Below are 13,575 nucleotides of genomic sequence, written 5' to 3' on the forward strand. Positions count from 1 at the left end.
TGACCAAACTGCGGGAGGCAGTGGAAGACAGGAGTGTCTGGCGGGCTCTGGTCCATGGGGTCACGAAGAGTCGGACACAACTAAACGACTAAATAATAACAACCACCACCACAACAACAACTAATAATAATAATAAGCCGCTGGGGATGGGAATGGTTAGCGGTATAAAGACATGTATCTATTTTTGCTTCCGACAAAGAGCGGGCCTTCGCTTGTCGGTTGTGGACCGCGGGGGAGCGCCTGTAGAGGGGGCGCTTTCCCCTTCACCGTCCTCGGCCGCCTCCGAGCCCTGGAGCCGCTTGGGCGCGGATGGGCGCTCGGCGGGAGCGCAGAGTGCGCGCTGGATGGAGCGCGCCGAGGTCGCCGTCTCGGGGGCGCAGCGCTCGCCTCTCCGCGGCTGCCTGCTTCCTTGCAGCGGAAACGAGGTACGTGGCTCGGATGCGCGCACGCGTTGTCTGGAGGGGCGAGCTACCGGGTTTTTATTTTTTTAAGGGTTTGCGGGGAATGGAGAAACCTCCTGCTACCTTTTAACTATGCATATTCATCTGGCCTGAATTAAACTCTCAGCAACCGGGGATCATCATGCATAGCAGAAAAAAAAAAAAAGGGGGGGGGGAGCCGTGCATTTCCCGGTGCTGCAAGAAACTGAAGCCCGGACTGGCTGTTTGCAGGGCGCTGCCTGCAGTAGCTGTCTAGCGCCAAGGTGCAGCACTTGGGTCTGTCTGGGAGCTCTGATGGTGCGCTTCTCTATCCTGCCGGTTTTCTTGGCAGCAGCCTGTCTCTCTTGATAGGCATTTTTCCAAATACTCCTCCACCACCACTAAATCGGGGGTGTTCTGAGTTGCACCGATCTCTGCCAAATGCTACGGTAAGCGAGTTGCAGGGAAGGAAGCTAAACGTATTATGTAACTAGCCGGCACTTAGTTTTCTGCCTCATCATCTTTTCTTTTCTCTTTTTTAAATTACACTTCTGCATGTGCAGCGTAGAAAAGAACGGTCAGAGCTGGTAAGGAAACACGGCTTGTATGCAGGGTCCTTATGAAGGGATATGGTCAAAAATTTTAATGAGAGCGGGAACTTCGCTATTATGATGGCTCAGTTGGAAAGTCAACAGTCCTTTGTGGGGAAACCCTGTTTTTTTATTGCAGTGGTTTTCCCCCTCCTTCCTTGGAAGTTTTCAAGCAGAGGTTGGATGGCCATCTGTCATGGATGCTTTCGTTGAGATTCCTGCATTGCAGGGGTTTGGACCAGAATGACCCTCGGGGTCCCTTTGCAACTCTGCAATTCTATTTTTCTGAGTTGGATAGGCAGAGTCCCCTTCATTCAAGACCATTCCCAGGCCATTCTGCTGCAAGGTGGTTGTCCGCAGAAGGGTGACACACCCACCCCGCTGCCCCCTGAAGCATGGCTCAAAAACAGACCCAGTTCGCCTCCTGAAGGAATTCCTAATTGAGGGTCATTCTGGTCCAACCCCTGCAATGCACAGAAGGGTCACAGAAGGATCTTGCCCCTTCTGGGGGTTCCAGACATGCATCACTACCAGTGGCGTAGCGTGGGTTGTCAGCACCCGGGGCAAGGCAAGTAATTTGCGCCCCCTAACCCGTGGATTTGTGCCCCCTAACCCTAACCCCCAGATGTTGCACCCGGTGCGGCCGGCCCCCCTGCACCCCCCACGCTACGCCACTGCCAGTTCGCCTCCTGAAGGAATTCCTAATTGAGGAGGTGAATCAGGGTCACAGAAGGATCTTGCCCCTTCTGGGGGTTCCAGACATGCATCACTACTAAAGAGAAGGCTATCGCTCCAACGGTTGCTCTCTGCCTTCAGTGTCGGAGGTAGTATTGCTCCTGAATACCATTTGCTGGAAACCACAGAACGGGAGAGTGACCTCGTGACTGAAGGTTTCCCTCAGGCATCTGGGTACTTGCTGTGAGAACAGGATCTTGCACTAGATCAGGCTTCCTCAGCCTTGGCCCTCCAGATGTTTTGAGACTACAGTTCCCAGCATCCCTGACCACTGGTCCTGCTAGCTAGGGATCATGGGAATTGTAGGCCAAAAACATCTGGAGGGCCAAGGTTGAGGAAGCCTGCACTAGATAATCGGCCTTCTGGTCTGGTGCCTGGTTTATACCTCACCTGATCCACGATTTCAAAAGATCCTATGCACCTGGGCGTGAACTTGAGATGTTGACTTTGCAGTAAGTGCATAGAGGATTGTTCAGTACAGTGGTACCTCAGGATAAGAACTTAATTCGTTCTGGAGGTCCGTTCTTAACCTGAAACTGTTATTAACCTGAGGTACCACTATAGCTAATGGGGCCTCTTGCTGCTGCCGTGCTGCCGGAGCACGATTTCTGTTCTCATCCTGAAGCAAAGTTCTTAACCCGAGGTACTATTTCTGGGTGAGCGGAGTCTGTAACCTGAAGCATCTGTAACCTGAAGCGTCTATAACCCGAGGTACCACTGTATGGTGCTAATGGTTGTGTATTGTTGTACCGCATGTTGTCTTCATGGCGGTTTGCCCAAAGGAAGCTATTTGTCGGTGTGTCTGGGTGGCTCTTACTTTGGGCATCTGATGTACAGCTTCATTGCAGAGCAAATAATTCACCTCTGGTATCTCACAGCCAAATTGCCCTAGAATCATAGAATTGTAGAGTTGGGAGGGACCCCCAAGGGTAATCTAGTCCAAAACTGTATTTTAACATCTTTTTTAACTCATTGTATATCAACTCCCAGAACCCCTTCACTTTTTTGCCGGAATCGCAGCTTAAGCATCCATAATGGCAGCAGAGCCCGTCTCTCCTAAATGTAGGTCTCTCCCAATTACCTATGAAACGAGGCCAGGGATCCTTTTATTTTATCATAAATAATATTTCTAAGGAGATCGAACAAAATCTTCTGGCATCATGAACGTGACGTATAAGACGACAAAGAGCAAAAATGGGGGGGGGGGGGAGACACAACACATAGACATAGTAGCTCAGTCAGTGGAGCATGAGACTCTGAATCTCAGGGTCATGCATTTAAGCCCACATTGTCAAAATTTGATGACCCCAGTGACCTCTTCCAGTTCTTCGATACTGTGAGTCTGATACATAAGCAATTGGGAAAAGTTTTTTTTTAATTAAGATTTTGTAACATAGAAAAATAAGTGACCACACAATATCTTGATATTTATTATTCTGGACACAGAGATAAAGATCTTTCTGTGCTTTCTCGAATTAGCTTTCCTTAATAGTGCTGTTTGTTATGCTTCTTGAGCCAAACTGAAGAGGAATAAATTCTGAGAGTGAAAGGAATGCGTAGGTCAGAAGTTCTGAGTCTTCCTAACTTACCCACGGCTTAGAGGCTCGCTCTCTGTTTGATGAGGCACTTTTCCCCCACTGGAGTTCACTTCAAAGGTTGGAGCCTAACCGAGAAGAAAATGATTACTGGGAAATAGACTGTGGAGAGAGGTAAGCCTCAAATGGATGAGGGATTTTTGAGGGGAAATTTACTGAGACCTTTCATGAATGCCACAGGAGTTCTGTGTGGGCGCCAAGTTGGGAACCGCTGGGTTAAGCAGTTACCTCTCTCCCCCCCCCCCCGCCTCCAATAACTGGTACACTCTTTACTGAACACACTTTCCCTCAAGTTTATATAATAGATATGTTCTTAAATCTCAGGAGAATTGCCTCATCTGAAAAACAATAATAATAATAATGCAGCATTTTGATGTTTTTGTCTTTCTGTTTATTTCATATTATAGTGTGTCCTCTCTATTTATTGACCAGATTTCCAGAGTTTTGAAACCTTTCCATTTTTGGTACTCATAACTTTGCTTCTTTCTCACTTTCTGCCGCCCCAAGTTCTTCATATTTTTACAAAACAGTTGAGCCTCTCTGGGGCAATACCAGATGGAACAGCTGTTTCCTAATCCTGTTTGAAATGGATCTCTCTAAAACATCTTCCAGCTCGGCGTCATCTCTTAAAATGCCTTTCATTAAAAAAATAGATCCTTGACTTCCTTAGCCTAGTAACCTAGCTGAACCAAGCAGGCTGGTGTCTTAACTCACAGCACCAATGATTCCACCAAGATTCTGCACAGCATTTGGGTAAATCTGTGCTTCAGACATAGGCCAGTTTAAGAGCTGTTCTTTCTCCTAAGGATTCCTGGGAACTGTCATTGCAGGGTGTGGTGCAGTTCTGGCCTGCCCTCAGCCTTTCTCTCCAAAAACGTACAGTTCAGTCAGCTTCTGTTTCCTAAGGATGGGCAGACCATGTAGTCCAATGCACCATCTTAGCATCTCTCAGGGAAGCCTTGCAAATCTGGCACTAGTTATCACCATGACAGCCCACCTCCTCCACAACTTTACAAAAATGACCCTTTCCTGAAGTAGATCTCAATCACTAGCATGGTCTAGTTATCTCCCGCTTGGACTACTGCAATGCGCTCTACGTGGGGCTACCTTTGAAAGTGACCCGGAAACTACAACTAATCCAGAATGCGGCAGCTAGACTGGTGACTGGGAGCGGCGCCGGGACCATATAACAACGGTCCTGAGAGATCTGCATTGGCTCCCAGTACAATTCAAAGTGTTGCTGCTGACCTTTAATGCCCTAAACAGCCTCTGCCCAGTATACCTGAAGGAGCGTCTCCACCTCCATCATTCAGCCCAGACACAGGTCCAGCTCAAAGGGCCTTCTGGTGGTTCCCTCACTGTGAGAAGTGAGGTTACAGGGAACCAGGCAGAGGGCCTTTTCAGTAGTGGTGCCCACCCTGTGGAACACCCTCCTGTCAGATTTCAAGGAAATAAACGACTATCCAACTTTTAGAAGACATCTGAAGGCAGCCCTGTTTAGGAAAGTTTTTAATGTTTGGTGTTTTATTCCGTTTTTAATCTGTTGGGAGCCACCCAGAGTGGCTGAGGAAACCCAGCCAGATGGGCAGAGTAGAAATAAATTATTATTATTATTATTATTATTATTATTATTATTATTATTATTATTATCATCATCATTGGAAGCTGCCTGGGCACAAAGGGGCACACACCCTCATCTTGCAACTGACACCAGAGGTTTCTCAATTTCAGACGAGACCATTAAGAGTAAATTTTCCTATGCTAACTTTTGCCCAGATGTGTCAGGAGCTCATCCTACACTTGAGTAGGACCCTGGCAGAGACACATGCCCAACTGGCATGTTCTCTCCCTCCTGGTCGTTTGTTCGGGAGCTTCGATAGCTTTCTTCAGCCCGAACATCACAGCGACCGGTGCCAACAGACATCGGCACACTTAGGGATCCGCAGAGTCTTTGCAGCTTGTGTAACGGACCTCAGCAATTCAGCATTTTGGCTAATCTACTTTATTTACATATAAACATACACGGAGCACTGCAACATGTCTCCCTCTCTCTGGCGCATCAGACAGCAAAGAGAGCAAACAAAGGACAATAGTCCCACTTCACGGAACACAGTAACACAAACATCCTGTCTCCGTCACTTCCCACTTTGTGGAGTCAAAACATACACCGTCATGAGAAAGACAACAATCCCATGACTGCAATCACGGAGCAAGAATTCTAACAAGATGCACGTTCTGATTTACTGCTTTATTTTCATTTTGATTGCGCAGACTTGGTGTTTCTCCCCATTACCACATTTTCAAGACACCTTTAAAATAACCTGCTTAATTGGATACTGATTTTTGGACACACTCAAGGTTTGGTGGTTCCCCCGTTTTGCTTAGATCATTTGGGTTAGACTACTAATACTTGATAAAGTGGCCAGAAAAGGACACAGACTGTAGTTGTCAAGGAGGAGACTTGAATTTCTCCCTTTTTACCTACTCCTGAGTAGACCACTGAAAGGGCATTCTTCCCCCATCATACTCTGAGAGGCTTGAGACTGAACCAGGGACTTTCTGTGCAAGCATTCAGGCATCATTCTTTCTCAGCCCTACGCCCAAGGATTGAACCTGGGACCTTTTGCATGCGAAGCAGATTATTTATTTATCTAGACAATTTATATACCGCTTAATTACGTCTGTCTCTAAGGGGTGTATAGGAGGATCAGTACAATGGAACTGAAACGTGTCAAATCAATGGAATCAGTATTCCATTTAAAAGCCTGCTGGAATGCCAAGGTCTTCCATGGGCATTTGACATGCAATAGGAAGGAACCTGTCTGATCTCATCTGGAAGGGAGTTTTGTAAAATTGGGCCCACAATACTGAACATACAGTAGCTGGTGGCTATAAGCCACGAGGGAGCACTACCAGTGACTCCCTTGAAAATCCCAGGGATCTGGTAGAACGATAATGGATCAGGTGGTTCCTAAGGTATCCTGGACCCAGGTTGTTCAGGGCCTGATAAATTTCTGTATTGTGACGTATTTAATGTTTGAAGTTTTATTCTGTTTTTAATGTTCTGTTGAAAGCCGCCCAGAGTAGCTGGGGCAGCATAGCCAGATGGGTGGGGTATAATAATAAGAATAATGCAAGAACGTTGGACAGATGGGTGGGGTGTAAATAATAAAATTATTATTATTATTACAGGGGTACCTTGGGTTACGGATGCTTCAGGTTACAGACTCCGCTAATCCAGAAATAGTACCTCGGGTTAAGAACTTTGCTTCAGGATGAGAACAGAAATTGTGTGGCGGCAGCAGGAGGCCCCATTAGCTAAAGTGGTACCTCAGGTTAAGAACAGTTTCAGGTTAAGAACGGACCTCCAGAACGAATTAAGTTCTTAACCTGAGGTACCACTGTATTATTATTATGCAAGAACGTAGGGCAGATTCATTCCTACTGAGCTATAACTGATTGCACATTGAACACTGCAGGTAAACATCTCATTCTGGGAAGCCATCCACTTAAATAAGCCAAGATTGTGAGACCCACCCTTGCCTACTGGTCCTTGTTTCTGGAAGTGTTCTGGTCTCATCCAGCCCAGTTGCACTTCTACTTTAGGGTGCTTCCCCTCCCCGCTAGGCTTTGTTTTCTAATTTCCCCCCAAGTTGTCAGTTTGCTTTAAATATGCGCTATTCTCCCTTGGTTACGATGGATCGCTCGCTAATTTACCACCGAGGTCGTGTCTCCTTTTCAAGTGAGGGATTGCCATGGTGACACCTAGACGGATATGAAAGCTGTTTCCTTGCCTGAAGAGATCCGAGTCAACCAGCTAATGGAGCCCCGCTGAAGCCTTGCGTGGGGGAGAATGGCATGCACAGCTCTGTGCCGTTCACAAAGAGCTACCTTGCTGCGACAGTTCATTGATCAGAGATAGCCCTTATCGCAAGGCTCAATTTGGAAGCCTTGCTTTTGTCCAATATTTAACAAAGCACATTTATTTAAAGACCAATGTTTCGTTTCAACGGGAAGCATTTGGAACTGTCAGGTTAAGTGGCTCATTTAAATATTGCCCATGCATCTCTGTCGTGTCAATTTCTTTTTTTTTTTAAAAAAAGGGGCAATTTTTCACTACCAGGCCTGACAGGCAGCGGGTTACAATGACAACAGATCAGGGGGTAGGCTGTTCCACGACATCCTTTTTGAAACTTCTTTCTTCTTCTTCTTCTTCTTCTTCTTCTTCTTCTTCTTCTTCTTCTTCTTATTTCAGAACAAACTCAGGGAAATATTTAATGGGGAGGAACCAATGTATCTTTTGTTGGGAATAAATTAAAGCAAACTTCTGGAAGAACAAATCAGATGGTGAGGTATAATGATGATGATGTGAACAGGCTTTACAGTGGTACCTCGGGTTAAGTACTTAATTCGTTCCGGAGGTCCGTTCTTAACCTGAAATTGTTCTTAACCTGAAACACCACTTTAGCTAATGGGGCCTCCCGCTGCCGCCGTGCAATTTCTGTTCTCATCCTGAAGCAAAGTTCTTAGCCTGAGGTACTATTTTTGGGTTAGTGGAGTCTGTAACCTGAAGTGTATGTAACCTGAAGCGTATGTAACCTGAGGTACCACTATATTTCATATTTATTTCACAACTACTTTAGATCGTGGGTCCAGATCCAAGAGTTAATGTTCTGATACCTCAGGAGGTTGGCGGTGGGGAGTTAAACCCAAAACCTTGATATTGCAGATGGTGAACTGCTAGCCTGCAGGCCGGATGTAGCTCATTGCATCTTTGGGTCAGGCTTCTGACTCCACAGCTGCACCCAGCCACTGTGCATGGTTGCTGCATGAGGCAAGTTTTGCGAGGCTGACAGCACATGGAGGGGAGAGTTAACACAGAACAAGAACTGCAGGAAGGGCTAGCTCAACATTCCTCAAATCTGCCTCCTGTGGATGAAGGCAAGAATCAGTTGACCCTTGATTATTTTGCTGAATCAGGAGCTGGGCACCTTTGCCCTCCAGCGGTTGCTGAACTGCGGCAGCTATCAGACCTCAAAAGCGTGGCCAGTGGCTAGGGATGATGGGAGTTGTGGTCCAGCAACCTCTGGAGGACCAAAGGTCCCTCACTCCTGGGTCGAATCAACCCACCTGAGCAAACCCAAACCTGCAGGAGAATGCACTGACCATCACCCCCTTGCAGTGTTGGAAGGGTTACATATGAGTTGCATTTGTGTGTGTGAACTTCTTAATCGTACCAGAGCAATATTGGGGGGGCAGGGGCAAGGGATTTGGAGCAAACATGTACTTTAAGGCAGCCTAGGACCTGTGGGAAAATGGTTGCTTATGCATAAGCGCATGGGCAGAAGTTTATTACAGGGCAAAGCAAGACGCTGCTTAAAAGCATGGACAACGCGTGATTAGTCCATGCTAGTTTAGTGATTGGTTCACGTAACATGGTCTGAGGTGGCGTGATGTACTGTACTTTCTTTGTTTGCTTCTGATACATTGTTGTATGCTTTTGCTGAACACTACAATAAAGGCGGGCAACAGCTTTGGAGGGTGTGAGAGATCCCTTCAAAATCCATCTTGGTGTGTGAGATCCTTTCAAGCTAACCTGGTGAGAGACTGTCTCATTCCAAAAAGACGAGCAGGCCTCGTCAAGGACCCTACAAGAAAACTTCCTCGTGCCTAGGAGAGAAGGGGAGCTGCTTGTTTACTGCTTGGGGAGAGAACATTGTGCAGAAAAAGAACATCTTGTTATTGCTGAGCTGATGGTTCTGGAGAAGGGAACACTGCTGTTCCAAGGCACTTTTCCCTGCTTTTGTTACTTTCGATTTCTGATGTTCCGAATTGCATTACTGAATGGACTGCATTACTTGAGCGGCCGCAATACAGTTATGTGTATAAGTGTTTCAGTTGGTTTGTATTTATTGACAGGCAGGTCGCCGTGTTGGTCTGCCGTAGTCAAAACAAAATGAAAAAATTCCTTCCAGTAGCACCTTAGAGACCAACTAAGTTTGTTATTGCTATGAGCTTTCGTGTGCATGCACACTTCCTCAGATACCTGATGCATGCACATGAAAGCTCATAGCAATAACAAATTTAGTTGGTCTCTAAGGTGCTACTATGGGACGCGGGTGGTGCTGTGGGTTAAACCACAGAGCCTAGGACTTGCTGATCAGAAGGTCGGCGGTTTGAATCCCCGCGACGGGGTGAGCTCCCGCTGCTCGGTCCCTGCTCCTGCCAACCTAGCAGTTCGAAAGCACATCAAAGGGCAAGTAGATAAATAGGTACCGCTCTGGCGGGAAGGTAAAGGGCGTTTCCATGCGCTCCTCTGGTTCGCCAGAATCGGCTTAGTCATGCTGGCCACATGACCTGGAAGCTGTATATCGGCTCCCTTGGCCAATAAAGCGAGATGAGCGCCGCAACCCCACAGTAGGCCACGGCAACCTAATGGTCAGGGGTCCTTAAGGTGCAACTGGAAGGAATTTTTTTATTTTGTATTTATTTGTTACACCTACGGCAGCCATATGTGCGTGTTTAATTCACGTGCCTGCTTTGTTCACATACAGAGAGGGAAATCCATTCTCTACAACAGGAGTGAGGAACTTGTGGCTCCCCTAGGTTGTTGAACTCCCATTGGACCCAGCCAGAATGGCCAAGGGTCAGGCATAAAGGAAGTTGTACTCCAGCAAAGATCTGGCTGGTCACAGGCCACCAGACCCTGCTCTACATGAAAGAGAGCAAAACATGCTCCCTTCTTCATCTTAGGTTGCTCCATGCTGCTATTTTAAGCATATATATTTTTCGCAGGCTGATTCCTGTATCAGAGAAAGTCCTGTCCAGCAAGTGGATTGGCTTCTGAATACAGAGTGGGATCAGCAGTTAGAGCAGCATTCAGGCCTCTGGTACAGAGTGTGTTCGCTGTAGCCGTCAGCAGCCATGAAACCTGATCCCACAGTAATGAAACTAATATAATTGGCACACTGTGGTGGTAATCACAAGGTGCCATTATTTTTCAGATAATGCTGAACCATATTACAACTCTGAAGTTTGCTTTTGCGTCATGTTTGTCCATGCAATTTTGATTTGAATATTTCAATAAGATCGTTTAGAAATACTATAAACAAAAAGGTTTTAAGGTTCGTGCCGGAAGGAAGCTATTAAATGGCCAGGCAACCAGTCTCCAAGGTTTTCCCAGTCACTGAATAAGTGGCTTACCAAAGTAAAAGATCTAAATGTAAGTTTTAATATAGAAGTTAGCTGTTGTAAACCAAGAAGTGGCACTTTGTTGTATGATACAGTGGTACCTTGGGTTACATACGCTTCAGGTTACATACACTTCAGGTTACAGACTCTGCTAACCCAGAAATAGTACCTCGGGTTAAGAACTTTGCTTCAGGATGAGAACAGAAATCGCACAGCGATGGCGTGGCAGCAGCAGGTGTCCCCATTAGCTAAAGTGGTGCTTCAGGTTAAGAACAGTTTTGGGTTAAGAACGGACCTCTGGAACGAATTAAGTACTTAACCCGAGGTACCACTGTACTGAGTATTCAGTACCTTGCCCATACTTTTTCAATGGAAAGGAAACCATCAATGTAGACATATTACTAAAAAACCAATAGATGAGTTACCACCATATTTCTTTTCTCTGATTTTCCAGAGCCACGTCTCTCTGAAGATACGCACTTGATAATGGCCACGCTTCTCTTTGGGAGCTGCAGAAGCCCGTGCTTCTCTAAAATTGCTGCAATCCGCTTTGTCAACGCTTGCTGAAGAAACATTTTTTCAGACTGACTTAGCCACAGACTAACACCTGCTTTGAGTTTGTATGGCCGATAAGATGGGAAAATGGCAGCCGCCATTGAGTTAGCAGGAAGAGAGTTTGGCATCTCGGATGCCGGCGTTTTGCACTGTGATGGCATGCAACCAGACTCCTGCAGACTTTGTTGTCGCTCTGAATGTAAGCACCTGGCTCACAGACCCCAGTTACACAGTGCTCCCAACCCCGCTCAGGATACTGCTGGCCATTATCATGCTATTCATGATTGCTGTTGGATTTCTGGGCAATGCTGTCGTCTGCCTGATTGTCTACCAGAAACCAGCCATGCGTTCGGCAATCAACCTGCTTTTAGCTACCTTGGCTTTCTCGGATATCATGCTGTCGTTGTTCTGCATGCCTTTCACCGCCGTCACTATTCTGACGGTGAGCTGGAACTTTGGGGCTCGCTTCTGCCGAATATCTGCCATGCTGTACTGGTTCTTCGTCTTGGAAGGCGTCTCGATACTCTTGATCATTAGCGTCGACCGATTCCTCATCATCGTCCAGCGCCAAGACAAACTCAACCCCCAGCGCGCCAAAGTCATGATTGCAGTTTCTTGGGCCTTTTCCTTCTGCATCTCTTTCCCTTCAGTGGTTGGGTGGATGTTTGTAGAAGTCCCGAGCCGCGCTCCCCAGTGTGTCCTGGGCTACACAGAATGTCCTGCAGACCGAGCCTACGCCGTGATGCTTCTTGTGACTGCGTTCTTCGTCCCGTTCAGCATCATGCTGTACTCTTACCTCTGCATCCTGAACACTGTCCGCCGCAACACCGTCAGAATCCACAACCACGCCGAGAGCGTCTGCTTGAGTCAGGTGAGCAAACTAGGCCTCACCGGGCTGCAGAAGCCTCACCAGATGAACGTCGACATGAGCTTCAAGACCAGGGCCTTCACGACTATCCTCATCCTTTTCGTCGGCTTCTCTCTGTGCTGGCTTCCGCACACGGTGTTTAGCCTGATGTCTGTGTTTAGCAGAAATTTCTACTACAGCCCATCTTTCTACATCACCAGTACCTGTGTGTTGTGGCTGAGTTACCTCAAATCCGTATTCAACCCTGTCATCTATTGTTGGAGGATCAAGAAGTTCCGCGAGGCCTGTCTGGAGTTCATGCCAAAAACATTCAAGATCTTCCCCAAAGTGCCTGGACGAACGAAAAGGAGAATAAGGCCAAGCGCAATATATGTCTGTAGCGAGCACCAATCCGCAGTTTAGGAACCGTAAAAAAAAAATACTGAGCAGCTTGCATCTTCCGTCACTGCCCTCACAGCACCATGTTGTTTTCTTTAATGTGTTGATTGTAACCCAGAAAACCTGGGGAGTTTTGTTCTTGTTATCTATTAAATTGAAGCACTTCCCACACTAGTCTCATTGTCAGGTTACACAAGTGTTGTGGTCTTACCAAATACACTGCCAAATAAAATACTCTATTTTCTTCTACTTAGGAAAAAGCATCACCAACAGCCAAGCGCACACAGTGAAATAATCGGTATCGGATTTTAGCTCCATGACTCCCCATTATGTTATTTAGGTTTGTCCTGCGAAGAGCAACACGTGGCAACAAATCGGCAGTGTGAAGCCCGACAAAACACAATGAGGCAGAAATCTTTCCTTGTGTTTTATCTATCATTTTGCACAATCTAGCAAAAGCGGGTTGTGATTTAAAACACTTAATTTCATGGAACAGCCCAGGTTATGAATGTGCTGTTAAATGCAAGATCGCATTTTGTTCTTTCTAGGTTTATTCTCTTGAAAATAACAGTATATGAGAGAGAGAGAGAGAGATCTCAGTTTTGGGACCACAGAGGCTGCGGGAGATGATCCCAACCCCCTGGCCACTATACTGATGAAGGACCACCACCCACCATCAGTTTCATGAACAAAGTTTCCAATGGTCACTGGAGAGAGGACCTCTCAGGAATGGCACTGCAGTTGCGGAATACCCTTACCTGAGAGGCTCATCTGGCGCCTTCAGGTGCCAGGAGGATGTTTAATTCTCTTACACCCTTTGTGATTTTAACCTCTCAGCTATAATCCATTGTTTTATGTCATGTATCTTGTTCACGATGTGAAAACTAGTTCTCCAATATATAATTTTTGGCTGCGATTGTTTCTGTATTTATTTATTAATGTTTTAAATGGTCTTTGTATAGTTTCCTGCTTGTTTGCTGGTCGTAGGTGGTTATTAGGCAGCCACACAAATGCCATGATAAATAATGCCGCACCTAGTCTGACCCTTAAGTCTACAACTCCCATCATCCCTAGCTAGCAGGACCAGTGGTCAGCGATGGTGGGAATTATAGTCCAAAAGCAGCTGGAGACCCAAGTTTGGGAAACCCTGCTTTAAACAACTGGTTCTATTCAGTCACTAACTAAGCACAAGAGTTGACCGAGCCTTCTGGGAGGAGAAACCTCTTGAAACATTCATGGTGCAC

General features: G+C 46.5%; 1 protein-coding gene across 5 annotated transcripts; it reads left to right on the top strand.

Moving 5' to 3' along the window:
* The first annotated feature begins 319 nt into the window (after positions 1-319).
* On the top strand, positions 320-13,245 carry GPR45 (G protein-coupled receptor 45). Of its 5 annotated transcripts, none has more exons than XM_083438011.1 (2): positions 320-425; positions 10,985-13,245. In XM_083438011.1, exon 2 carries the CDS (start codon positions 11,219-11,221, stop codon positions 12,353-12,355), a length of 1,137 nt encoding a protein of 378 aa, XP_083294137.1. In that variant the 5' UTR covers positions 320-425; positions 10,985-11,218; the 3' UTR covers positions 12,356-13,245. The 5 variants fall into 5 exon arrangements, with proteins under 5 accessions (XP_083294137.1, XP_083294139.1, XP_083294140.1 ...); XM_083438013.1 differs by lacking the exon at positions 320-425 and adding an exon at positions 699-868; XM_083438014.1 differs by lacking the exon at positions 320-425 and adding an exon at positions 3,232-3,453.
* Positions 13,246-13,575: the final 330 nt, after the last annotated feature.

This window comes from Podarcis tiliguerta (genome assembly GCF_965153285.1).
Source record: "Podarcis tiliguerta genome assembly, chromosome: 4".
Classification (NCBI taxonomy): Eukaryota; Metazoa; Chordata; class Lepidosauria; order Squamata; family Lacertidae; genus Podarcis; species Podarcis tiliguerta.